Source organism: Otolemur garnettii, unplaced genomic scaffold (genome assembly GCF_000181295.1).
Source record: "Otolemur garnettii isolate 467f Iridium unplaced genomic scaffold, OtoGar3 scaffold00152, whole genome shotgun sequence".
Taxonomy (NCBI): domain Eukaryota; kingdom Metazoa; phylum Chordata; class Mammalia; order Primates; family Galagidae; genus Otolemur; species Otolemur garnettii.
This window is the reverse complement of record NW_003852547.1, coordinates 1,828,813-1,852,609: the sequence shown is the minus strand read 5'-3', so window position 1 is coordinate 1,852,609 and position 23,797 is coordinate 1,828,813. Positions and strand designations below refer to the sequence as shown.

Genomic DNA, 23,797 nt, shown 5'->3' with positions numbered 1-23,797 from the left:
GAACCTGTGAGCTCAGGCAATCCACCCACCTCAGCCTCCCAAAGTGTTGGGATTACAGGCATGAGCCACCTAGGCTGGCCTGTATTCACAGCTTTTAAACAGTCTCTCACAGTCCTCATTTATGGTGCTAATGGAATTTTTTTTAAAAGGTAAAATATGGACATAGAAGGAAATCATCAGTTGTCTATTTTTTTCCATTATTTCACTTTCCCCAATCAGGCCCCCAAATTTTAACCAAAACGATCCTACTCATCTCCCTTCTTTTCCACCCTAACCCTCCCACCCCAAATAATACACCAGTAATAGCCAAAAACTACACACATGCTACACTGTAAAAATGCAGAACTAACACTACTGGGAGGAAGGCTGTGAGTTGTGAAGATGCTCTTTGAAGATCTACAGTTTTGCTTTCCCACACACCCAATTCTTCAAGTTTTGTCCTTTATAGAAGGCCTTTTGCTTTTCTTAGCAAAGTGTAGAATGAGTGGCCTTGAAACACTTATTCCCCTTCCCATACAGCTTGAACGGTTTTAAAGCACTTGGAGCTGCCGTAGGGTACAGAAACTATACTGGCTCTTCAAAGGATGTCTTCTCAAGCCACCCCTATGGTGTCAAGACAAGTAAAATTCCTTCCCTCCCCACTTGAAACCCACAGTTAGATGTGTCCAGGGCTGGCACTTCAGGAAAGTTAATTCTTGTTCTTTTTTGTCATCATCCTTCACAGGATAGGAATGTCACGTCAGCCTTTCCTCATAGAAGGGTATGAAAACATGTGGGCCCTTGACATTGGTTTCCTTGGCAGGGACCAGGTCAGCCTCATCAGAGTTTTTCCATTTCATCAGGAACATGGGCTCTCCACTGGAGTTTGCAGCTCCAATAATCTGCTCCGGCTCCAAATCTGGGGCGAAGCCTCGTTGCTTTTCTGACTCTTCATTTCTTTGGTTTGCTCTCTTCTCCCTCATCTTAAGATCAGAATCAGCTTTGCACCTGCTCTCTCTGATTTATCTGTTTCATGTGCTATTTTCTGTAACTGCAGAAACTCAGCAGTGAGGTCAGGGCAATCCAGGTTCTCTTCTGGCTCCCTTGAGTTGTCCTCATCCGAGAAGCTCTTCCATTTTAGGAAGTACTCCGCTTTGCCCTTTACCCCCAATGGTCGAGAACTTTTTCCTCCACATATTCCTCTTCCTCCTCTTCTAGCATCTCCTCTACTTTCTTCTTGTTTTGTTTCTTCCCTATAGTGCCTGCCAGATTTCTGGTGTATAGGGTGACACTGCTCAGAGCAGTGCCCCCAAACCCGAGGGGAATCCGCTACTAGTGCATCATGTGGGGCCAGCCAGAAGAATGGCGCTCAGGAAAACAACATGCCCAATGGCCGTGGTGGAGCCCCTCAGTTATTCGGTGTACCGCAGGTGCCAGCCAACCACCCTCTTCTCTGCTTCCCACCTTTTTTTTTCTTTTTGAGATAGTTTCACTCTGTTATCCAAGAGACAGTGTCATGACATCAGCCTAGCACACAGCAACCTCAAACTGTGAGTCCAAGCGATTCCCCTGTCTCAGCCTCCAGAGCAGCTAGGACTACAGGTGCCCACCACCACACTCTGCTGATTTTTCTATTTTTAGTAGAGACAGGGCTCTCACTCTTGCTCAGACTGGTCTCCAACTCTTAAGCTTAAGGGTTCCTTTTGCTTTGGCCTCCCAGAGTGCTAGAATCACAGGAGTGAGCCACTGCTGGGCCTGCATTCCTTTCCATTCTTTCTATTACATTTTATCCATTTTCATTTTTTCTTTCAATTCCCTTTTATTCATTACTTCTGCATTTCATTACCTTCTCTTTAATTCCAGTCTGCTCCATTTCCACCCACCCCATTTCATTCCTGTTCTTTCCATTCATATATTTAACCCATTCCATCCATCCTATTTCCTACCAGTCCATTACTTTCTAGTCAATGTCATTATTTGCCTTCATTTGTGTTGATTGGCTTTCATTGCATTCCATTTCTTCTTATTCATTGTTTTATCTTCATTTATTTTTCTATTTCCTTTTTTCTCCACCCTTCCCTTTCCCATTCTTTCCATTAAATTCTATTTCACCGTTTTCTATTCTTTTCCTTTCTGTTCTATTCTTTCCCATTTTCATTCCTCTCAAATCCACTCCACTTGATTCTATTCCACGCTACTCTCTTCTTTTCCTTTCCACCCTCTACTTCCATGCCCTTCATGGCACTCCATTCCCCCTCCATCAGTGACTTGTGACAACATGTGTGAAGTGTCACCAACCAGGGAAGCTCACTCAATCCTGGGTTTTTATAGAGGGTCAGTCACATAGGTCTGTGTGACTCCCAGAAGGAAAGAAGGTATCCTCCATAAGTTACATTGTTAGTATCCTATCCCTATCTTGACAAACTGGTGGTACAGTATGGGTTAAGGTCTCAGACCTTTATTTAGTCAACAAGTATTTATTAAGCAACTATGATATACCAGATACTACACTCTTACAGATAGAACATTACAAGAGCTCAGCTCCTGGAGCTGGCCAAAGGCTAGTCATGAAAACAGGCCTTTCTTGGGAATGTATGTACGGGGTTTAAGCAACCTCAGATTGTTACATCAAGCCCAAGGAGAGCAGATAAAGACAGAGAAGAGCATGGGCTGACAGCTGAGTCCTGGGTCCCTTCAAGGTTTACAGGAGAGATCAAGCAAAAGAGAGTATTAAAAGAAAAAACTGGGCAGTGCCTGTGGCTCAAAGGAGTAGGGTGCTGGCCCCATATGCTGGAGGTGGCAGGTTCAAACCCAGCCCTGACAAAAACTGCAAAAAAAAAAAAAGAAAAGAAAAAGAAAAAAACAACCACCAATAAGAAACTTTGGGGTAAAGATTACATTTCAAGTAGCAATAATTTGTTATTGTTAAAGATCAGAATTTAAGTAAGGAAAACTACAAGAATGCTTTTTACAAGCATTTAAAAACAATATAAAAAATACCATTTTTCATACAGTAGGGCTCCAATTTACAGCTTCCTTCACGGTAGGATGAAAATTAACATCACAGTTATCTCATAGGGTGACTGGGCCAGTTAATGCCATGTTAAAGGTGTTTAACAAAGAGCCAAAGACCTTTATTTAGTCAACAAGTATTTATTGTGCAACTATGATATACCGGGTACTGCTTTTTTGTTTTGTTTTTTAGATGCTGAGGATACAGCAGCGAATAACACAGATACAAGTGCTTCTCCTTATGGAATTGACAAACTAGTGATAAAAACAAATAGATAATAGACCAGATACATACCTAAAATATATAGTGTGCTAGACAGGGAAACGTCCTCTAGTGAAAAAATAAAGATGAAGCGGGGAGGCAGAATGCACATGGGGAAGGAAGGGTTTGTTTGCAGTTTTACAAAGAATGGTCGAACAACCCTTCATGAGAAGATGACATCCTCCTAACCACCAGACAGTGTGAGCCAAGTGAATACCTCAGAGGAAGAGCCTGCCAGGCAGTGGGAACAGCACACTGCAGAGGCCCTGTGGTGGGAGCCTCCTGGATCTGTCAGAGAATGGGGAAAGTAAGCCAGGCAAAGAGGCAGGAGATGCGGTGAAGAGAAAAGGGGAGAGTTAGAGAATAGATCCTTAAGGTCTCGCAGGCAGAAAAAGAACTGAAATTAAAAGATATTAACACATTCTTACTATTTTACTAGTAGTACGTATAAAAACACCAGATTCTTGAAAGGTTCGGTAGGAGCTCCCTCCACTGGCAATTGCGGTTGTCGCAACAGCCTTACAGTCCGGCTGGGCGTCTCTACTGTTTCCCTTAGATTCCGCTGCCAGGACGACTCCCGGGCATGAAGCCGGGAGAGCCATCCTCTCTCAAGTCGGCCACTCTCCACGAGTCGCTGGTCTGGCCTCAGTACCCTGATACCGGTCCTAGTCCGAGTGTCCCACCCCGCATCGCGATACCCAGCGGCGGACCCCACTTCCTGTCTGGCCGCGTCCAGGCCCGCCTCCCTGAGGAGCTGGATTACCGCCCGCGCCGCTGAGGCTTCTGGGAGTTGTAGTTCCGACTTGCTGAGACCAAACGTACTTCCGGGTTCGTCCAGAAGCTCAGCCATTGTCCCGGGCGCGGATACTTGCCGTCGCCTCGCAACTCCGTCCTTCGGGGTTAGCCCCGAGCGGCCTTGTGGATGCTGAGTAGGCGAGGGGAACTAACTAGCCTAACCCGAGTCGTTCGTGCTGCAGAATCAGCGTAGGGGTTGTTTAATTCGAGTTCGTCCCATCGCAAAGCGGTGACCGGCACTAAAGCATTGACAGGCCCAACCTGAGCTACTGGCCCGCGGACTCCCAGGTTAGTTCTTGTCCCGTGCGCACCTGCGCAGGCTCTAGGTTGGTAGCTGGAAGCGGAGGAGGGCGTGGGTGGGCGACCTGGCATCTGCGATGCGTGGGTAGCACGTTAGCGTCTGATCACTTAGGTTGATGGAGATACTGAGGTACCTGCAGATTAGGCGACTGCGCTGCGCGCGCACGCGCGGGTAGTTGGTCAGGTGTTGCTCTTGTCTGGGCCTTTGGATACTCAGGTTGGTGGAAAACAGGACACATGCGCTGATGAGGTGGGGATCCTGAGGACCCCCCTCCTCAATTGCCAGGACTGTTTAGTGGAGAGCCTGAGGACGTCCAGGTTGCTGGAGCACTTAATTGGAGATTGTGGTTCCTGAAGGAGAGAGGCTGTGCCACTGCCCCTATAACTCTTGAGTAGGCATTTGGGTAGGAAGTAGAGGTGGGTGGTAAGATTCTCGGGAGGAGGCTCTGGTGCACACACTGCTCTTGGTGAAGGCCAGGAGATACTCTGATTTGTGGAGAACCCAGGCTGGAGTTGCAGATTCTTGCCCCAAGAAAAGTAGTGTTGCTTCAGGGAACCCTCTGTGGGAAACGCCCAGACTGAAGGAGGATATGAGGGCCTAGAGGCAGGTCCTATTCTGGCTGTGTTGCAATTTCAGGTCTGAGGACACACAAGTTGATAGTGACTAAGGTTAGAGCCCCAGGCCCAGGAGGAAGTTGGGGTGGGAATCTGGGCTAGAGCTGTTTTGGTAGGGGCCAGTAGACTCCAGAATGGTGGGACCAGGACTGGGTGCAGCTGAACTCTGGGATACGCTTGGCTATTTGAGCAAGGAAATGGGAGGCCCTCTGCAATTGGTTGGTTGGATCAGTCCTAATTACTGAATTAGTTCCTGGGAGGGGTGGAGCTGTGTCCCAGGCTTCATGCATTTAGGCAATGCATGTGATTCTGTGCCATCAATCCCAGGGCCTTGCTGCTGGCTCTAGGAAGAAGTGCTGGTTTGGGGCTGCAGATTCAAGTTGAGGGGATGGGGAAAGGTGCACACTAGTGGTCCACAATGTGCTGCATGTTCATGGGGATGTCAGGACTCAGTGGTACAAGATACAGGTGGATTAGTGCTGCAGATTTTGGTGGTGGTGGGCCAGAAATCACCACCTTTGTGTGAACATGAGGTGAGTTTGTAGGTAGGTGATCCAGAAGCCCAAGATACGGAAGGAGCCAGGATGGAGCTGTGGAGACTTGGCCTGGAAGAGGGACTGAGGGGCTTCCTATGCATGCATGGTATTTGGGCAGCAGTCTGGGCAGGAAGTGCCAAAGCACATTTGCAATGGAGAATTCATCTTGCATCCTGGGAGCAGGGACTAGTGGGGATGAGACACAACAGTGCCAGTGGACCTGAATGCTGTACTCAAGGCTTCTCCTCTCAGTGCAGCTTAGGACCTCAGCACACTGCTATACCCAGAGGACAGCATGGAACAGCAGGATGAGAAGTGCCCAGGGCCCCTGAAGGCCTGCATGCAGGTGAGTGGAGCCACCCTTTCCAGATAGACTCAGAGCTTACTGCCACCCAAGCTGCCTGGCCTGACCCTCTGGACTTGGGAGGCTGTGGCTCTCCAGCTCTCTTCACAGCCTTTTAGGGACTTTTGGTCCCTCATGGCCAATAGGCTTCTAACACTTAAACGGTACACATTTTATGACTCTCCCTGCTATGTTACCTCACATTTTTGTCCTAGGTAGCTCTTTCTGGGAGGAATTGGATATTCTGAATCAAAAGCCCTTAGAATTCTCATTTCTTATTGTCTAGCAGTTCACAGCTTTGTTTGAGAATGAACAATTTGAAATATCCTAAATGTGTAAGAAATTATGATAGTTGAACGTTAAGAGTATAGTTAAATGGATTATGGTAGGACCATGGAATGGAATATACTGTAGTCATTCCAGTTGTTTTGATAACATATACTTACTGACAGGAAAGATATTTATGACCTATGTTAAGTCAACAACATTTAGAAATCATCACCTTTTAAAGAAAGGATATAGTTTCTGTGTATATAGAAAATATGTTAGAAGACTATAAATACCAGTTAACAAGGATTATCCATAAGTTACTTTAAAAGTAACTTTATATTTTCATTTCCATATATCTATTTTCATGTTTTTGTACAGTGCTTTTCAAGATTAAAAACTTTACAATTTAGAGGCTTGGCGCTTATAGCTCAGTGGCTAGGGTGCCAGGCACATATACTGGAACTGACAGGTTTGAATCCAGCCTGGGCCTGCCAAGTAACAATGACAACTACAACCAAAAAAAAAAAAAGAAAAATAGCCAGGTGTTGTGGCAGGCACCTGTAGTCCCAGTTGCTTGGGAGGCTGAGGCAAGAGAATCGCTTCAGCCCAAGACTTTGAGGTTACTGTGAGCTATGATGTCATGGCACTCTAGGGTGATGTAGTGAGACTGTCTCAAAAAAAAAAAGTACAATTTAGAGCATTTCCTATAGCAAACATTCTTTGAAAACATTTAATCTATTAAAAATTTTGATTAGAGCTTTCTCTTCCCCTTTCTGAACAATTTAGCCTTGAAGCCATGAGGAGGGGCATAGCTAGGCAGGCACTTGCCTGCTGTGAGGTGTCACAGCCTGATGGATTTGAGAAGGATGGCCATGTGTGGGCATCAGTAACCAAGTAGGGTAAGGAGAGTGTCCACATAGGATAGCAGCCCAGCATGGTGTCAGAACCCAGGTGGAATGAAGAAGTCTGTGTAGGGAGCAGCCCAGTGTGGATGTTAGAGCCCTAGATGAGGCATCAGAGCCCAAGTGGATGGGGCCAGTGTCTACTATGGTGACAGGGATCTAATGTGGGGTGACAGGCCAGAGCAGGTAGGCAGGGTATCCACAGAGGGGATATCCTGGTGTGGGCAATTGGAGCCCAAGTGCAGTGAGCAGGTGTCCATGCCAGGGTGGTCCAGATGGGGTTGTCAGAGTCAGAGCAGCATGAGAAGCACATCCTTGTTGAGGGTAGGGCATAGCTTAAGTGTGTCGGAGCTTAAGCAGTATAGCCTGCCGGGTCTCAGATCATGTGGAGGGTACCTATGTAGTGGGCAGCCTGATGTGGGCTGTTCAAGCAGCATGAGGTGTGGGTCCATGAGTTGGGTTGGCATGGCTGGGAAAGTCAAAGTCCAAGTAGGGATAAGAGAGGCCTTTGACAGAGGGCAGCCTAGTGTGGGCTGGCAGAGCATCAGTGTGGGAGAGGGTGTGGCTTCGGAAATGGGAGATGAGCTACCTATGGGGAGCTTGATCTGGTAAGTAAGTATAGTAAGGGACTGGGAGCTGTTTTCACTGTCAAAGCAGGGAGGTACAAGTTACACAAGAGAAAGCACTATAATGAACTCTGTGGTGTGCAGGGGGGAACTGCAGGTTTTGAAGTAGACTCTTGGTTTTTAGCATACATAGATATAGAAATGTATAGGGATGTGTACCTGTTTGTGTGTGCATGTGTGCATGTTTCTGCACACATATGTTCCCTGTCTATCTACTGAGGGCTTGGGAATGTAGCATCCCAATGTCACTGCACACCTTGTACCCAGATTTTAACTTCTAAATGTGCCACCAGTTTTATGAGTTTACTGTTAATAGCACTTTAGTGTTAATTTTTTTGCTCTTATAAATAACATTGTTGTAAATGTGTTTTTGTACATGATTTCTTGTACACATGTGCAGGAGTTTTAAAGGGAGGTAAACAAGTATAAGTTTTTATTTATAACTTTCAAAACTATAAGTAAAGCATGTTTTGATGCAGCTGCTGATATTCTGCTTTAAGCTGGTGACTTTGGTGGTTTTCTGAGAGTTTAGTGATCCTTTTGCCATTTTCTTCTACATGAGATAACTGAATTAGGAGTTTGTTATAATATGAGTTTTATCACATATTTATTGGTTGTCTAAGCAGTGTGAGATACTGAGGAGAAAGATGAGGCAGATAGTCCTCCCTGCAGGGCTTAGTTCTCCCAGCCAGGAATATGCTTCCTATATTTTCCAGGAAAAGCAAAAACACACTCTCTCTAGTAGTTATCTATTCATACCCCAAAACATAGCAGCTTAAAACAGCTACCTTTTATTTTGTCAGACAGTTTCTATGGGTCAGGAATTCAGGAGCAACTTAGTTGGGCATTTCTGACACTCGGGTTCTCTAATGACCGTGCAGTCCAGTTGTTGGCTAGGGCTGCCACCTTCTGAAGGCTTACCTAGGTGGGAGGATCCTCATGCAAACTCATTTATGTGGCTGTTGGCAAAAGGTGTTCCACACCACCTTGGCCTCTCTCCAGTGCTGCTCACACCACAGCAGTTGATTTCTCCCAGAGCAAATGATCCAAGATGGAGAAGAAGGGAGTGGGGAAGAGGAAAGAGGGAAGAGAGGGAGAAGGAGGGGTCAAATGTGCTTAATTCACACAGACAAGATGGAAACCATAGTGTCTTTTATCATCTGATCTGAGAAGTGACACACCATCCTTCCTTTGTATTCTCTTGGTCTTGCAGACCCACCCTAGTACCATTTGGGCAAGAACTACATAAGGCTGTGAATTCTAGGAGACAGGAATCTTTGGGGGCCATTTTGGAGGCTGGCCACTACTTTTTTCAACTCTGAATGTCCTCTAGTTAACTATTATTAGAAGATACACAAGTACTTGATTTGGACCTGAAGGATATAAGAGCCCTGGTAGAAAGAGAGGAATTAAGGGAGCCCAGATCTTGCCTTTGAATGAAGGCCTTTGGTCCTTCCTAGTCTTGATCTAAGAAGAAACCATCTGAGTATTGGGATATCACCTGAGAGAGTTCTCTGGTTTGCATACCTGGCAGTAGCTGGGCCAGGGAAGGCCTTAAGCCAACTCTGAGCTCTACCTGCCTTCAAGGATTGGGACAAAAAGCTGGCCAATGTGGTGGTAGAACCTCACCCATCCTCTGTCGGTCTCTCCATTCAGAACCATGCAGGTTGTTGGTGGCTCAGTGGGGGTGGGGTCTATTTTGTGTATTTGAGGAAAGAGAATTATTCATGGATGATAGTGTGGGGTGGGAAAGGGAATTTTCTTGTGTATGAGAACTAGAGGGGCCCTCAGGAAGATCTCTGAGGAAATCAGGCAGGGCAACTTCTCTTCCAGCTTTGTAGTTGGTGGGAGGTGGCTTTATGCCCTCTAGAATCAGTAACTGAGAAACTATAGAGCCTTCACATGGGCCCTGTGGACATCACATCTCTTTTTCTTTTTTTTTTTTTTTGAGACAGAGCCTCAAGCTGTCCCCCTGGGTAGAGTGCTGTGGCATCACAGCTCACAGCAACCTCCAACTCCTGGGCTCAAGCGAGTCTACTGTCTCAGCCTCCCAAGTAGCTGGGACCACAGGCGCCCGCCACAACGCCCGGCTATTTTTTGGTTGCAGTCGTCATTGTTGTTTGGCGGGCCCGGGCTTCAAACCCGCCACCTTAGGTGTATGTGGCTGGCACCTTAGCCGCTTGAGCCACAGGTGCTGAGCTGACATCACATCTCTTGAGCTGAAATTTGAGCTCTGTCTTATATCTCCCAGGGCAGGAAGAGACAAAAACATAGCCAGGAGGACAAGTCTCTCTGTGTAATGCTTGTGTTTTCTAAACCTTTCATAGATATAGGGAGTTTCCTGCTGGCACAACCCAAATGCAAAGCTTGGAGAATTGAGTTCAGTAATAATTCTGTGATTTGATGAGAAACTTTGTTTTACTGCCCCACAAATGCCTTAGGTTGGGAAAGATAAATGTGATAATCTCTATTTATGGGTAAACAAATAGGCCAATAGCCATAAGTCTGATTTGACTACTGTCTTACTGTGAAATGGACAGGTCATTCCATGATGCTTGTCTCTGTTCCTCTGCTTTGGGTCACATGCGGTCTTACTTAAGTCACAGAAGGAACAGTTACTATCTTCTGCCCAGAACTCTTCTGTCTGTGGAAGTAAACAGTCTAATAATTCCTGTTCCCATTCTGTGAAGTATAGAAAGAAAAAAGAAAATGCTCCTTCATGTCATACAGAGGTGGTAACAGACTGGGGTAAAGGCTCTTAATTTCATTTGTATGTCCTTAACTCTGCTTGTGTGTCTAGTACTGTTAAATTCAGAGAACTTTTGTTGTGCTCCTACTCAACACTGAGAATATGAAGATGAAAAATATACAGTTCTTTGTCGTATAGAATTTATGACCAAGGGGAGAGATATATAGAGATGGAAGTAATGTGAGGAGAATAATTTTACTGGTGTACAGTAAAGATCCAGCAAAGCAGCTGAAAAACTCTTAAGAGAAGAACAGATGAGGCTTTGTGCTATGTGGGAACATGTCATGGAGGAAGTGTTATTCATTCTGGGCCTTAAATGATTCAACAGACTTTGGTAGGAGAATGGGAAGGGGAGGAGTTTATATCAGGTGATTAGTGGACTTAAATAAGTTGACTAAACTTTATTATGATTAATTTCTGCATTGGTGCAATTGGCATGTATTTTATTCAAAAAACTTTAGATAATTTTGTGAGATAGTCTATGAGTAAGTTGGGAGGAGATTCTAGAGGCTGGTGCTCTGAATTTTCTGAGAAGAAAGGGCATCCAACAGAGGCTTCCTCTAAACACAGGAGGAGCTTGAGCTCAGCAATAATTTGACAGTGTTAAAGGACCTCAGGGATAAATGTGAAGGTGCAGCTAGCACATTTCATGTCCCTTCTCATAGTGGTTGTTTTATAGTTAACACACATTTACAAAGTGCCTGCTGTGTGTCAGTAGTGATCAAGCACAGTGAAACCAGGGTAAACAGGACAGACAAAATCTCAGCTTTTAGTGGGAGTTGGATAAAAAACTAAAGGTAAGGCAGCGCCTGTGGCTCAAAGGAGTTATGAGCTGGCCCCATATGCTGGAGGTGGTGGGTTCAAACCCAGCTCCAGTCAAAAGTTGCAAAAAAAACCCAAACAAACAAAAACAAAACAACTAAAGGTAAGAATGTAGGTATGTGATGTGAAGACATGAAAGCACAGTATAGTGGTATAGTCTACTGCTGGGGTGGGAGCAAGGAAGAATGTTTCATCCAAAGTCTACTGTGAAGAGAGCTGAGTTCCTTTTTGTTTTCTTGTGAAAAACATTAGACAAAAAGTTATTAAAAATGGCTTTCATTCAAGAGTAGGTGCAACCACATTCTCTAAGTAAAATTGTTTTAGCAGTTGTGGCAGATAATGAACATTTTGGAATATTGTTTCTGTTCATTTAGAAATATTAGGATTTTCAATTCTTGGTATTGAGGTGGGAGGATCCTTTGAGCTCAGGAGTTCAAGACCAACCTGAACAAGAGTAATAATCTGAGTCTACTAAAGATAGAAAATATTAGCCAGGTGTCCTGGTGGGCACCTGTAGCCCCAGCTACTCAGGAGGCTGAGGCAGGAGGATCTCTTGAGCCTAGTTAGTTTGAGAGTTGCTGTGAGCTGGGGGTTGATGCCATAGTACTCTAGCTTGGGCAACAAAATGAGACTCTGTCTCAGAAAAAGAAAAAAATGACATGTTAGCATTATTGTGCATTGGGAATATGATTTTTCTTTGAGGCCTAGTTTCCATGAATGTGTTTGAGTCCATTAGCAGTTTGGGGTCAAAACATGCAGCTCCCTTGGACCATCTGTAGTTTTATTTTTGGCATTGTGAGCTTTGTTTGTTTTTATTCTTTGGTGTTTTGTTTGGTTTTTGTTCTATTTTATAATGCCCATGCAGCAGTTTTAAGGCAGTTTAACTGTCCTGATATTTGTGTATGGTAGAACTGCAAGCAACACAGCATCTTGTCTTTCACAGTGGGCCTTTTTTACATTGCAATGTAGTTCCTGCTCTTTGCATAGTCATTGTTAACCTCACTATCTGTCTAGAAAACATACAGAGGTGTTTTTAGGTTTGGAGAACCTGCCTTTAAAGGTGAAGTTTCCTGCCTTTAAAGACATTAATGCTAGCTTTTTATTTATTTATTTATTTTGAGACAGAGTCTCACTGTGTCACCCTCAGTAGAGGGCCAAGGCATCACAGCTCACAGCAACCTCAAACTCTTGGGCTTAAGTGATTCTCTTGCCTCAGCCTCCCCAGCGGCTGGGAATACTGGTGCCCACTACAATGCCTGCCTATTTTTTGGTTGTAGTTGTCATTGTTGTTTAGTAGGCCCAGGCCGGGCTCAAATCTGCCACCTTTGGTGTATGTGGCTGGTGCCCTACTCACTGCATAGGTACCTAGCATGGGCCCTGAGCCAGTGCTAACTGTTTTAAATAACCCTTCCCACTGCAATAGTGAATTTTGTCTCCATTGGTAAGGGGGAAAAATTGACACACCTATGCCTATGAGAAAGTACAATAGTTTTCTCTGTTAGTTTCTGACTGTGAGGCTTTTATATAAATAAGTGATATTCAGGAATCAATAGTGTTTCCTTTTTAGTGTTTGCAAATTTGAGAAGTGGTGAAGTATACTTGAATAAATGTTTGAAGATTTGAGAAGTGGCAAAGTATACTTGAATGAACTGTTATTTGAACTATTATACTCTGTAGGAAAAAACCTCAGGACACTACAAAGGAATTTTCTTGTTTGAAGATCAGTTTTCAAGAAGGAAACACTTTTTCTTGACTCTGAATATTTAATTAAATAAAAGTTCTATTGAAAAACATGGATACAGTATTAAATCAGGTAATGAACATGCTCCTCATTTCTAACCTTTCAAAGAATAACTCCTTTTAATGCTTTTGAGAATGTTCTTTCTGGTTTTTCTGTGCATTTTTATGTTATAAAGACCTGTATACTTGTCTTAATTTTTTCACTCAAAAATATAGACATCTTTCTGTCATATATGTGTACCATGCAATTCTATCTCTTCTTTTTTTTTTTTTTTTTTTGAGACAGAGCCTCAAGCTGTCCCTGTGGGTAGAGTGCCGTGGCATTACAGCTCACAGCAACCTCCAACTCCTGGGCTCAAGCGAGTCTTCTGCCTTTGCCTCCCAAGTAGCTGGGACTACAGGCGCCCGCCACAACACCCAGCTATTTTTTGGTTGCTGCCGTCATTGTTGTTTGGCGGGCCGAGCTGAATTCAAACCCGCCACCTTGGGTGTACGTGGCTGGCACCTTAGCCACCTGAGCCACAGGTGCCGAGCCAATTCTATCTCTTCTTCTCTTGGCTGCTAATGATGCTCAGTTGTCTGGATGGAGCATAACTTATTTAACCAGGCACTTCCTAATGGTTATTTAATACCTCCCCATTTTTCTTTTTTTTTTTTTCCTCCCCATTTTTCTATGGTAATGTAACTTGTCAGTGAAATTTATTATGCATACATCTCAATGTACTTTCTGTTGCATTCTAAAAGTAAATATTTGCAAGTACACTGTTTTTTTTTTGGAGACAGAGTTTCACTATGTTGCCCTCGGTAGAGTGCTGTGGCATCACAGCTCACAGCAACCTCAAACTCTTGGGTTTAACTGATTCTCTTGCCTCAGCCTCCCAAGTAGCTGGGACTACAGGTGCCGGCCACAATGCCTGGCTATTTTGGTTGCATTTGTTTAGCTGGCCTCTGCCAGGTTCGAACCCACCACCCTTGATATGTGGCGGGTGCCATAACCACCATGCTACAGGTGCCAAGCCAAGTTTACTTTTTAATTTTATTTTTAGCTGGCCCAGGCTGGGTTTCAACCCGCCACCCTCAGTATATGAGGCTGGTGCCCTTACCACTGTGCTACAGGTGCAGAGCCTGCAAGTACACTTAATGGATATTGCATTGTTAAAAAATATTGCTATTAAAAAAACAAAAATGAATACAAAGACATATATTAAAATTGATAAAATCTGAATAAAGTTTATTCCTGAGTTAATAACATACCAGTGTCAATTTCCTGGTTTTCTCAATGTACTGTGGTTGTATATAGTATTATCATTTGAGGAAGGTGAGTGAAGGTCTATTTTTGCAATTTTTTGTGAGTCTTCAACTATTTCAAAATAAAACAGTATTTATACATATTAATATATAGCTAATCCAGGAAGGCAGTATCATCTTATATTTCTATTCTACTAAGAATATATTAAGCTCTTGTCAAGCAGGCCCAGAGCTAGAGTTGTTAGCAACAGACCAATGACTATCAAAAAAAAAAAAAAAAAAAAAGCCAATCAGGATGTTGGTTACATACAGGGGTTTGTGCAAATAAGTAAATGTAAAGAGGATAATGGGAGCCAGAGAAAGACAATATAAATATGGAAAGCAAGAGGCTGAAATAAAATGTGCTATTAAATTGTAATTGGAGATGTCAGTGTAAACTTAGGGTCTCAACTATATATAGATAGTTAATGGAAATAGATATCCAATTGTAGTCCCAGTTACCAAGGAGGCTGAAGCAGAAGGATCATCTGAGCCCAGGAGTTTGAGGTGGTAGTGAGCTGTCATGATACTCTACACTCTAGCCAGGGCAACAGAGTGAGACTCTTTCTCAAAAAAAAATTTATTTTATTTTATTTTATTTGACTTAAGGAGTTGAGTATCTGTGTAATATATTCACTGGCCATTTTATTTCTTCATAATTTCATATATTGAATGTGTTTCTTCCTTTGTTTTTCTTATTGAGGCTACTTTTTTTGATGAAGAGAATTCTTATAGTATAGATTTATATCAATTGTGCCTTAATAAGTAATGCTTTTTGCTAAAAATTTTGTGAGCTTAATTTTTTGGTGTTTCCCTTATGATTCTGGCTTTGGTCATGTATTCCATTTCATCTGCTTATAATTTTGTAACCCAGAAATTTATACAGGGCCCTGCTGGGCAGTTCTATTCCACATAGTGCCTAGGGTCATTCAGTCAGCTACATTTAGCTGGCAGCTGGGCTGGCCCAGAAGATCCACAAAGACTGTATGCTGATGTCTAGGGCCTCAGTGCTTCTTCACATGTCTCCCCCTCTCTTCCCACATGGTTAGCTGAGCTTACCAATGGGAGAGAACAGGGATTAAACAGATGGGAGGTATTAAAGCAGGTAGTATGTCAAATCTCAACCTACTTACAGTGGGAGTTTTGAGCTGCAATTTAACCCCCTGATTATGTTTCTTTTTATTGTCTGTTCTGCCTTCTCAGGACTCTCTCCTTTCTCAAGAGATTATCATCAAGGTTGAAGGAGAAGATGATGGATCACTATCCATCCCATCCCAGGTAAGTTGGGGAAGGCCTCATTCTTTACATTGAGAAATATACATGGCTGTTTGGTGATAGCAACCAGATTTTGAAGTGAGCTGGGAAGTGAATAGAAAGTGAGGAAAGGCAGCCAGGTGTGGTGACTCACACCTATATTACTAGCGTCTGAGAGGCCAAGGTGGGAAGATTCCTTGAGCTCACAAGTTTGAGATGAGCCTGAGCAAGAGCAAGATCCCATCTCTACTAAAAACAGAAAAACTAGCTGAGAGTTGTGGTAGGCACATGTAGTTCAAGCTACTCAGGAGGCTGAGGAAGGAGGATCATTTGAAACTAGGAGTTTGAGGTTATCGTGAGCTAGGCTGAAGCCACAGCACTCTAGCCTGGGCAACAGAGTAAGACTATGTCTAGAAGAAAAAAGAAAGTGAGGAAATAGAGATAAGAGTGGACAACTTTTCTAAGAAATTTGGTTGTCATAGGAAGATTGAAGAGAGTGAGAACTACAGGGAAATTTGAGATTGAGGAGCTTTTGTGTTTTTTTTAAGAATTGAAAAAATATGACTCTATTTAAATGGTTACAGGAAGGAATTACTATAATGATCAGGAAACAGAGGAAATGATCTATAAAGCAGAGTTCTTGATTAACATTAGAGAAATTAATTCAGAACATCTGCAAATAAATTAGCTTTAGAACAGGAAAAATATTTATATAGGAAAAATGAGGTTGAGTGGGTTATCTGAAGGCTTACACTTTTCTCTGTGGAAGATCACATGAGCATGAAGGTGGGAAATGGAATGAAGAAGTATTTGACAAGAGTAGGGAAATATTTGAAAAGAATACTATCCAAATCCAATAGTAATTTTGGATCATGAGAGAACAAGCTGCCCTAGTAGGTGTAATAGGTTTGCTGGTCAGCCTGAAAGGATCATTTGGAGATAGTATAGTACTCTCTCTAGCTGCTTTGTGGTTTTTTCCCCCTCAGTGGCATTTTGTAACTCAGTTTCCATACATAGCAGATTGACATTTGAATTCAGTTAGTTTTGGCAATTTTCCAGGTCCTTTTCTTATTGAATGGAAGCTTTATAGGTTGAGGGAATATTTTAAAGAAAGTTTTAAAATACACCAAATAGAAAGATTTAAATAAGTGACCCGTGGACTCTAAATTGAATAATTAAGATGTATAAATTATAAAGGGGCCACTAAATAGAAAGGAAAAGAATATAGACTGATAGATAGTAGATATTTTAATAGCATAGTGGCCTGAAAGCATAAAAGAACAAGAAGAATAAAGGGAGAAATTGAACCAGTGGAGCAAATTGATGTTGTAATCAAAGAGTGGGCAGTGTCAGATGTGTGATTCAAGAGGTGGAGTACTTTATGGTGATTTTAAGGTAAGGTCTGGGTGTCAGCCTAATTGTGAGCTATTGAAGAGCAGTTCCAGGATGTGAGAATTGGGTTGGTCATATATACTGATGACTGAGAATCCAGTCTCTGACATGCTACCAACCCTATGCAAAATGTCTTGATTTCTCTAACTTTCTGTTCTTCATATGAAAAAGTGTGGCACAGAATCACTTAAGCCCAAGAATTTGAGGTTGTTGTGAGCTGTGACACCATGGCAGTCTACCAAGGCCGACATAGTGAGACTGTCTCAAAAAAAAAAAAAAGAAGAAGAAGAAAAAGAAAAAGTGCTGCATACCTCATTGCTGAATATCACTTATGGTCACCTTCAAAATACTGCCCTTGGCCATCTAGTACTCCTTTTCTGGGTCATGAAAACAGGTCCAACATCCAAAATTCAAATGAGCTTACCTAGAAGGTACCTATATACCTTGACTAGAATCCTTTAGACACTGACAATCCCAGGTCCTCAGGTTTTCCTTCTTTCATCTGTCAAACTTTTCTTCCTCTGTGAACATTGGAAATAAATGGTCTCAAGTTAAACAGGAGTGTATGTCCTGTTTTAGGAAGGAGTGAACTTCAAAATTGTGACTGTGGACTTCACTCAGGAGGAAGAGGGCACTTGGAACCCAGCTCAGAAGACCCTGGACAGAGATGTGATCCTGGAAAACCATAGGGACCTTGTCTCTTGGGGTAAAGATATAGTCCTCAGACTTAGTGAAGGTTTGATTACTGATGTGATTTCACATTCCCGTTGATTAAGAGCTACTTAGCAGCCAAAATGATGTAATGTGGATTGTTTTGGTGATCTTCATTCTATAGTGAAGATTAACTTCAATTTGTAGGGTAGAAAGGTATGAGCTTTTAAAATCTTCATGGTTTCTAAAGGCTAAAGGCTGGAACAAAATTCTGCAGTGATTTTCTTTTGTCCCCATCCCAAACACCCAAAGTCTTATATCTTTCCTCATCAGCTTTTCAAACCAGATTCAATTCCTAATTAGAACAAGGGGAAGAATATAAAAAGAATTTCTCATTGCATGTGTCCAGGTGAGAACCAGACATATGGATCATTACAGGTATAGAAGGTTTGTTTGAAAAAAATTCTCATAAAAGATAACTGCATTTTTTTCCATCTCCCATCTCCTGGTAGACTGTATACAAGACTACTTTTTCTAGGTATATGCTATTGCTTGACCTAGCATTCACCCAGGCTACCAGGAGCAAACCTCCCTTCTCTCTCAGTTGGAATCATAGGAATCTATGGGGCTATATGAGCCCCTAAGGTATTCAAAGAACTGGGTTAATAATGTCATATGCCTTTTCCTGGCTTCACAAAGGTAGTTTACGCATGTCTTACTGACACAGACTATTTTAGCAAGTTTTATACATAGAAATTCCTATAAACACAGATACTAATCTGTATTTCAATAAACATGTGTCTAGTACTAAAGAGGGAGGAAAAGACCCTCTCTTTCTTTGCTAAGGATTGCAAAATTTGGTTGATACTCTGTAGCTTCTGCATAGATGATCTTATTTTAGAATATGAAGGTATATGACATACAAAATCTTGTATTTTCATATAAAACTAAGATTAAAATATCTCTTTTAATTCTTGGTTGTACTACTGCCCAAGGGGTGGGGAACATGCAGCTTTGGGGCCACATATAGCTTTCTAGATCCTTGAGTTCAGTCTTTTGACTGAATCCAAACTTCATAAAACAAATCCCTTTATTAAAAGGGGGAGGGTGCACTTAGGGATCTGGAAGGCCACGTGTGGCTTTGAGGCTCCAGGTTCTCCAGTGTTGCTTACTGCTTTCTCAATCCAGGTTATGGTTCCATAGTTGAAAACAAATCCACTTATACTTTGAATATGTTTTTTGTTAGCTTTATTTCATTTTTTCAGCTCTAACATTTTTTGCTAGGATGTGTTATTTTGCTTTCTTCCAGATCTGGCAACTACACTTAGAAGAAGAGAATCAGCTTCAAAATGGAGCGGTTTTGATGATGAACCATTTCATGGAGTGAAGATAGAAAAATTGACAAGGGATGATCCTTGGTTATCTTCATGTGAAAAAGTCCATGATTGTAAGGACGAGTTGGAGAATCAACAGGAAAAAGAAGAGAGACTTTTGCAGGAAGTGGCATTCACTCAAAGGAAAGCTATTATTCATGAGAGAGTGTGCAAAAGCAATGAGCTTGAGGAGAAGAGTGGTCTGAATTCCAGTCTTCTTTCACTCCCAGTGATACCCATAAGAAACTGTTTTGATAAACATGTACCACATATTAAAAAATTGCATCATAATTCTGTTGTAAGCAGCCATCAGAAGTTTGATGCCAGTGAGAAACTATGTGAAAATAATGAATGTGGAACCCCTCCTCAAAGCATTCACCTTATTCAGTTTACAAGAACTCAAACCAAAAAATCCTATAGATTTAGTAATAATTTTCAATCTTTGAGCCATGGTACACCCTTAGATATACATGAAAAAATTCATGTAGGAGGAAAACCCTTTGATTTTAAGGAATGTGGGCAAGTTTTGAACCATAGTGAACAAGAGAAAATTCCTGTTAAAGAGAGTCAATATAAATGTAGAAAAACCCCTCAGAATTCATCCCTTGCTGAAAACATGAGAAATCATTCAGAAGAGAAACCTTTTGAATGTAATCAGTGTGGGAAATCCTTCAGCTGGAGCTCACATCTTGTTGCACATCAGAGAACTCATACAGGGGAGAAACCTTATGAATGTAGTGAATGTGGAAAATCCTTCAGCCGGAGTTCACACCTTGTTTCCCATCAGAGAACTCATACTGGAGAGAAACCTTATAGGTGTAATCAATGTGGAAAATCCTTTAGCCAGAGTTATGTCCTTGTCGTGCATCAGAGAACTCATACTGGAGAGAAGCCTTATGAATGCAGTCAATGTGGAAAGTCATTCAGACAGAGTTACAAACTTATTGCGCATCAACGAACTCATACTGGAGAGAAGCCCTATGAATGCAACCAATGTGGGAAATCATTTATCCAGAGCTATAAACTTATTGCACATCAAAGAATTCATACTGGAGAAAAACCTTATGAATGCAATCAATGTGGGAAATCCTTTAGTCAAAGTTATAAACTTGTTGCTCATCAGAGAACTCACACTGGAGAAAAACCCTTTGAATGTAATCAGTGTGGAAAATCATTCAGCTGGAGCTCTCAACTTGTTGCACATCAAAGAACTCACACTGGAGAGAAACCGTATGAATGTAATGAGTGCGGAAAATCTTTCAACCGCAGCTCTCACCTTGTTATGCACCAGAGAACTCATACTGGAGAAAAACCCTATGAATGTAATCAGTGTGGGAAATCCTTCAGCCAGAGTTATGTTCTTGTTGTGCATCAGAGAACTCATACTGGAGAAAAACCCTATGAATGCAATCAATGTGGGAAGTCCTTTAGGCAGAGTTCATGCCTTACTCAACATCAGAGGACTCATACTGGAGAGAAACCCTATGAATGTAATCAGTGTGGGAAAACATTCAGTTTGAGTGCTCGACTTATTGTACATCAAAGAACTCATACTGGGGAGAAACCTTTTACATGCAGTCAGTGTGGGAAAGCTTTCATTAACAGTTCTAAACTAATTAGGCATCAGATGACTCACACTGAAGAGAAACCTTATGAAATGTAACAAGTTTGGAAGTCTTTCAGCTAGTGTTTATTCCTTTTTCTTTAATCCTTTCTTAGAGATTTGTTTTAATGGAGTAAGTTTCCCATGTAGTAGGAAGAACTAGTATAAAAACAATACATGTGGAGAAAATTCTATTTAGCTCTGTTGTATTATATTACTGGAAATTCATTCTGAAGAAAAAAGTGGGAAAACCTATGAAATACATATCTTGCAATTCCACATACAAAATTAAAATTGGCCCTTGTGACAGATACCTACAAACATAATAAATATTTGTACTTTTCCTTGCAGAAAGCACATATACATGAATCTGAGAGAAAACCGTATCCTAAAGAGCAATTGCCAGTGAGATAGACCTCTTTTCCCATGAAAAGTAACACTAGTGAGATGATTGAACACTTGTTGAGATGATTGAAAGATTGCTGTCATTTTTAGAACTTAGACTGGAAAATAGTATTTCAAAGTATCATTTTAGTACATGTTTTCCCCATCAGGTTGTTTGTAACCAGTTTCATACAGCACTTTTTGTTAAGATTTTGCAAAATGTCTATGTTATGACGTGAAAAATGCAGATTAAGAATACAGAAATAATATTCATTGCTAGAGCAGTTATGATAAAATACTTGAGTCTACATTAGAATTGAAAGGGATTCTGGTTGATTTGGTTTTTTGGCTTATGTTAGACCTGCCTTTTTGGAATGTATGCTCTTTTGCTTTAATAAGTGGTACAATGAGTAAAGAATAGTCAAAATAAAAAAGAAATAAAATGATTTTCATCACCTTTGAGTCATGTTGAGAAGGCATTTAGGAAATAGCAACCAGTTAGCAAAGATTCTGAGGGTTCTGAGATTTCTGTTTGGATTAACACAAGCAGGTTACTCTTTAGGATTTAGATTCCCAGGGATATTCCTCAATAAAAAGATGGTTTTCCAGAAATGGGTAACTAGAAATTTAGTCCACAATGTGTTCTATATGAAAGATTGAGAATTTGTGGACAGAATAGAGGACAAATGGACTTATTTTCATATATTCAATGCAGTATGAATAAGCTTCATTTTCAAGTTTCCCTACCCTTATGTAGCATTGTCTTTTCCTTTTTTTTTTTTTTTTTTTTAGAGACAGAGTCTCACTATATCGCCCTCAGTAGAGTGCCATGGCATCACAACTCACAGCTCACAGCAACTTCCAACTCCTGGGCTTAAGCAATTCTCTTGCCCCAGCCTCCCAAGTAGCTGGGACTACAGGCGCCTGCCAGAATGCCTGGCTATTTTTTTGTTGCAGTTTGGCCAGGCCCAGGTTAGAACCCATCCACCACCCTTGGTATATGGGGCTGGAACCCTACCCACTGAGCCACAGGTGCTGCCCAGTATTGTCTCCTCTTTGGTATATGTTTCCTAATGTGAGAAATGTGTAAGTGGGAGGGTCCTGCCATATCTAAGTGTTCATCACCTAAATTAAGTTTGCAAGAATGCTTTTAGTGAAGCAAGCTTTGTAGCTACTCTTTGATTTTCTAGATTGAGTTCATGTCTTCCTTTGCCTCTAACTTATGAATTCCAATTCTGTGATTTTCACCAAGCACCTTACTTTGAAGGCAAGTAATTGTGGTTGTACTAATGCATGTAAAGGTAAGTGGGCTAAAAATAAGGGCTGTGAAGATTTCAAGTTTTGGAAGTAGTTTATTGCAAAGGAATTTCTTCAGTGAATGTTAAAAATATTTCATGAACTATGAAATGTTAAAAGTATAAAAAATTATTTTGAGGTGAATATGTGTGTGAATGCAAGTTATTGTGTGTGTGTGTTTGTGCATGCATGCATACATATATGCATATGTATAGAGGCACTTCTGGACAGGTTGCATATGTGAGTTATCTGTGTGTACTAAGTCATAAACAGAATTGACCCTTAAACAACATGGGTTTGAAGTGTTGGGGTCTACTTAGTTGATTTTCCCCCAACCAAATGCATATAAAAGAATGCAGTATTTTCAAGATGTAAAACCCAAGTATAAAAAACATTTTGCAAATGTGGTTACATAGGGCTGAATGTGGGATTTGAGTATGCTCAAATATGGGTTTAGGTTTATGCAAGAGGTCCTGGAACCAATTCCCTGATTATACCAAGGGAAAACTATATATCAGTTCCTGGATAGTGATTTAGTTGCCAAGTGTTTTGAAGTAAAATAGTTTTAATAATTAAGCAAAACATAAGAGTAATTTGTCATTTGCTCAATAATTTCCTTTGCAGGAAAAGTATTATAATTTAAAAATGGTCAACCAAAAATAAAAAGAACATGCCAAAGATTAATAAATTTGAGAGCATAAAGTTTAAGGCCAAAAAACTCAATCAATAACTAGATTTTAATGATCTATGGCATGTGTGTGTGTATCCTTTGCAAAAGTTACCATAGAGAAATTCACTGAGAATTTATAGGCCAAATTTATTTTATCATACTCCAGTAAAACTGCAAGTAGAAGATGACCAAGATGTTTTTAATATGTAGACGTTAAAAAAATACTCTCCAAGAACCAGTTTTTCAAAGGGTAAATCAAAGTGAATTTTAAAACCACCTAGGAAGTATTACATGAATTGACTTAGTGCCAAAAGCAGGAGGATACAAAAAAAGCTATTCTCACAATAAATAGAAAGTTTATAGCTTTAAAATGACTTCTTTTTTTTTGAGACACTGTCTCACTATAGTGCTGTGGTGTCACAGCTCATAGCAACCTCAAGCTCTTGGGCTTAAGTGATTCTCTTGCCTCAGCCTCCCAAATAGCTGGAACTACAGGCACCTGCCACAACACCCAGCTGTCTTTTTGTTGTTGCAGTTGTCGTTGGTTAGCAGATCTGGGCTGGGTTTGAACCTGCTGAGCTTTGGGTGCCAAGCCTAAAATGACTTCTTTATCAAAGGAGAAAGAATGAAAATAAATGTGAGGCCCCATCATGGTGTTATAGAAACAATAAAACGAACAACAAAAACTAACAATGGAAGAATGTAAAAGCTTAATATAGTACAAAGCAAATATAGTGAACAGTCCTATTCTTCTGGGATCTGTATTCACCACTGTTTATTTTCCCCATGTCTTCCTAATATCTTTGCTTTTCTTGTTGAAATATATCCTTTAGTATTCCCTTAGCAAAGTGTGTGTGTGGTCGGGGTGGGTGGTGACCTTTCTTACACAATATATGCCTGAAAGCATCCTCAGTGGTCATTTACTCTTGAATGGTA

General features: G+C 41.4%; 1 protein-coding gene and 1 pseudogene across 3 annotated transcripts; one reads left to right on the top strand and one right to left on the bottom strand.

Moving 5' to 3' along the window:
* Positions 1–611: 611 nt before the first annotated feature.
* Positions 612–4,103, bottom strand: LOC100958956 (annotated as a pseudogene).
* Positions 4,104–4,120: 17 nt separating this feature from the next.
* On the top strand, positions 4,121–20,703 carry ZNF180 (zinc finger protein 180). Of its 3 annotated transcripts, none has more exons than XM_023519014.1 (5): positions 4,121–4,336; positions 5,752–5,845; positions 15,442–15,516; positions 17,464–17,590; positions 18,845–20,703. In XM_023519014.1, exons 2-5 carry the CDS (start codon positions 5,795–5,797, stop codon positions 20,569–20,571), a joined length of 1,980 nt encoding a protein of 659 aa, XP_023374782.1. In that variant the 5' UTR covers positions 4,121–4,336; positions 5,752–5,794; the 3' UTR covers positions 20,572–20,703. The 3 variants fall into 3 exon arrangements, with proteins under 3 accessions (XP_023374782.1, XP_023374784.1, XP_023374785.1); XM_023519016.1 differs by lacking the exon at positions 4,121–4,336 and adding an exon at positions 12,889–13,024 and having other exon boundaries at positions 5,787–5,845; XM_023519017.1 differs by lacking the exons at positions 4,121–4,336; positions 5,752–5,845 and adding an exon at positions 12,846–13,024.
* Positions 20,704–23,797: the final 3,094 nt, after the last annotated feature.

Bases quoted from the DNA above. Each gene is read 5' to 3' on its own strand.
- ZNF180 (XM_023519014.1), top strand. From the start codon at position 5,795: ATGGAACAGCAGGATGAGAAGTGCCCAGGGCCCCTGAAGGCCTGCATG. The intron at 15,517-17,463 runs GTAAGTTGGGGA...GTCCTGTTTTAG, and splicing joins CACTATCCATCCCATCCCAG to GAAGGAGTGAACTTCAAAAT. The intron at 17,591-18,844 runs GTAAAGATATAG...GCTTTCTTCCAG, and splicing joins TAGGGACCTTGTCTCTTGGG to ATCTGGCAACTACACTTAGA.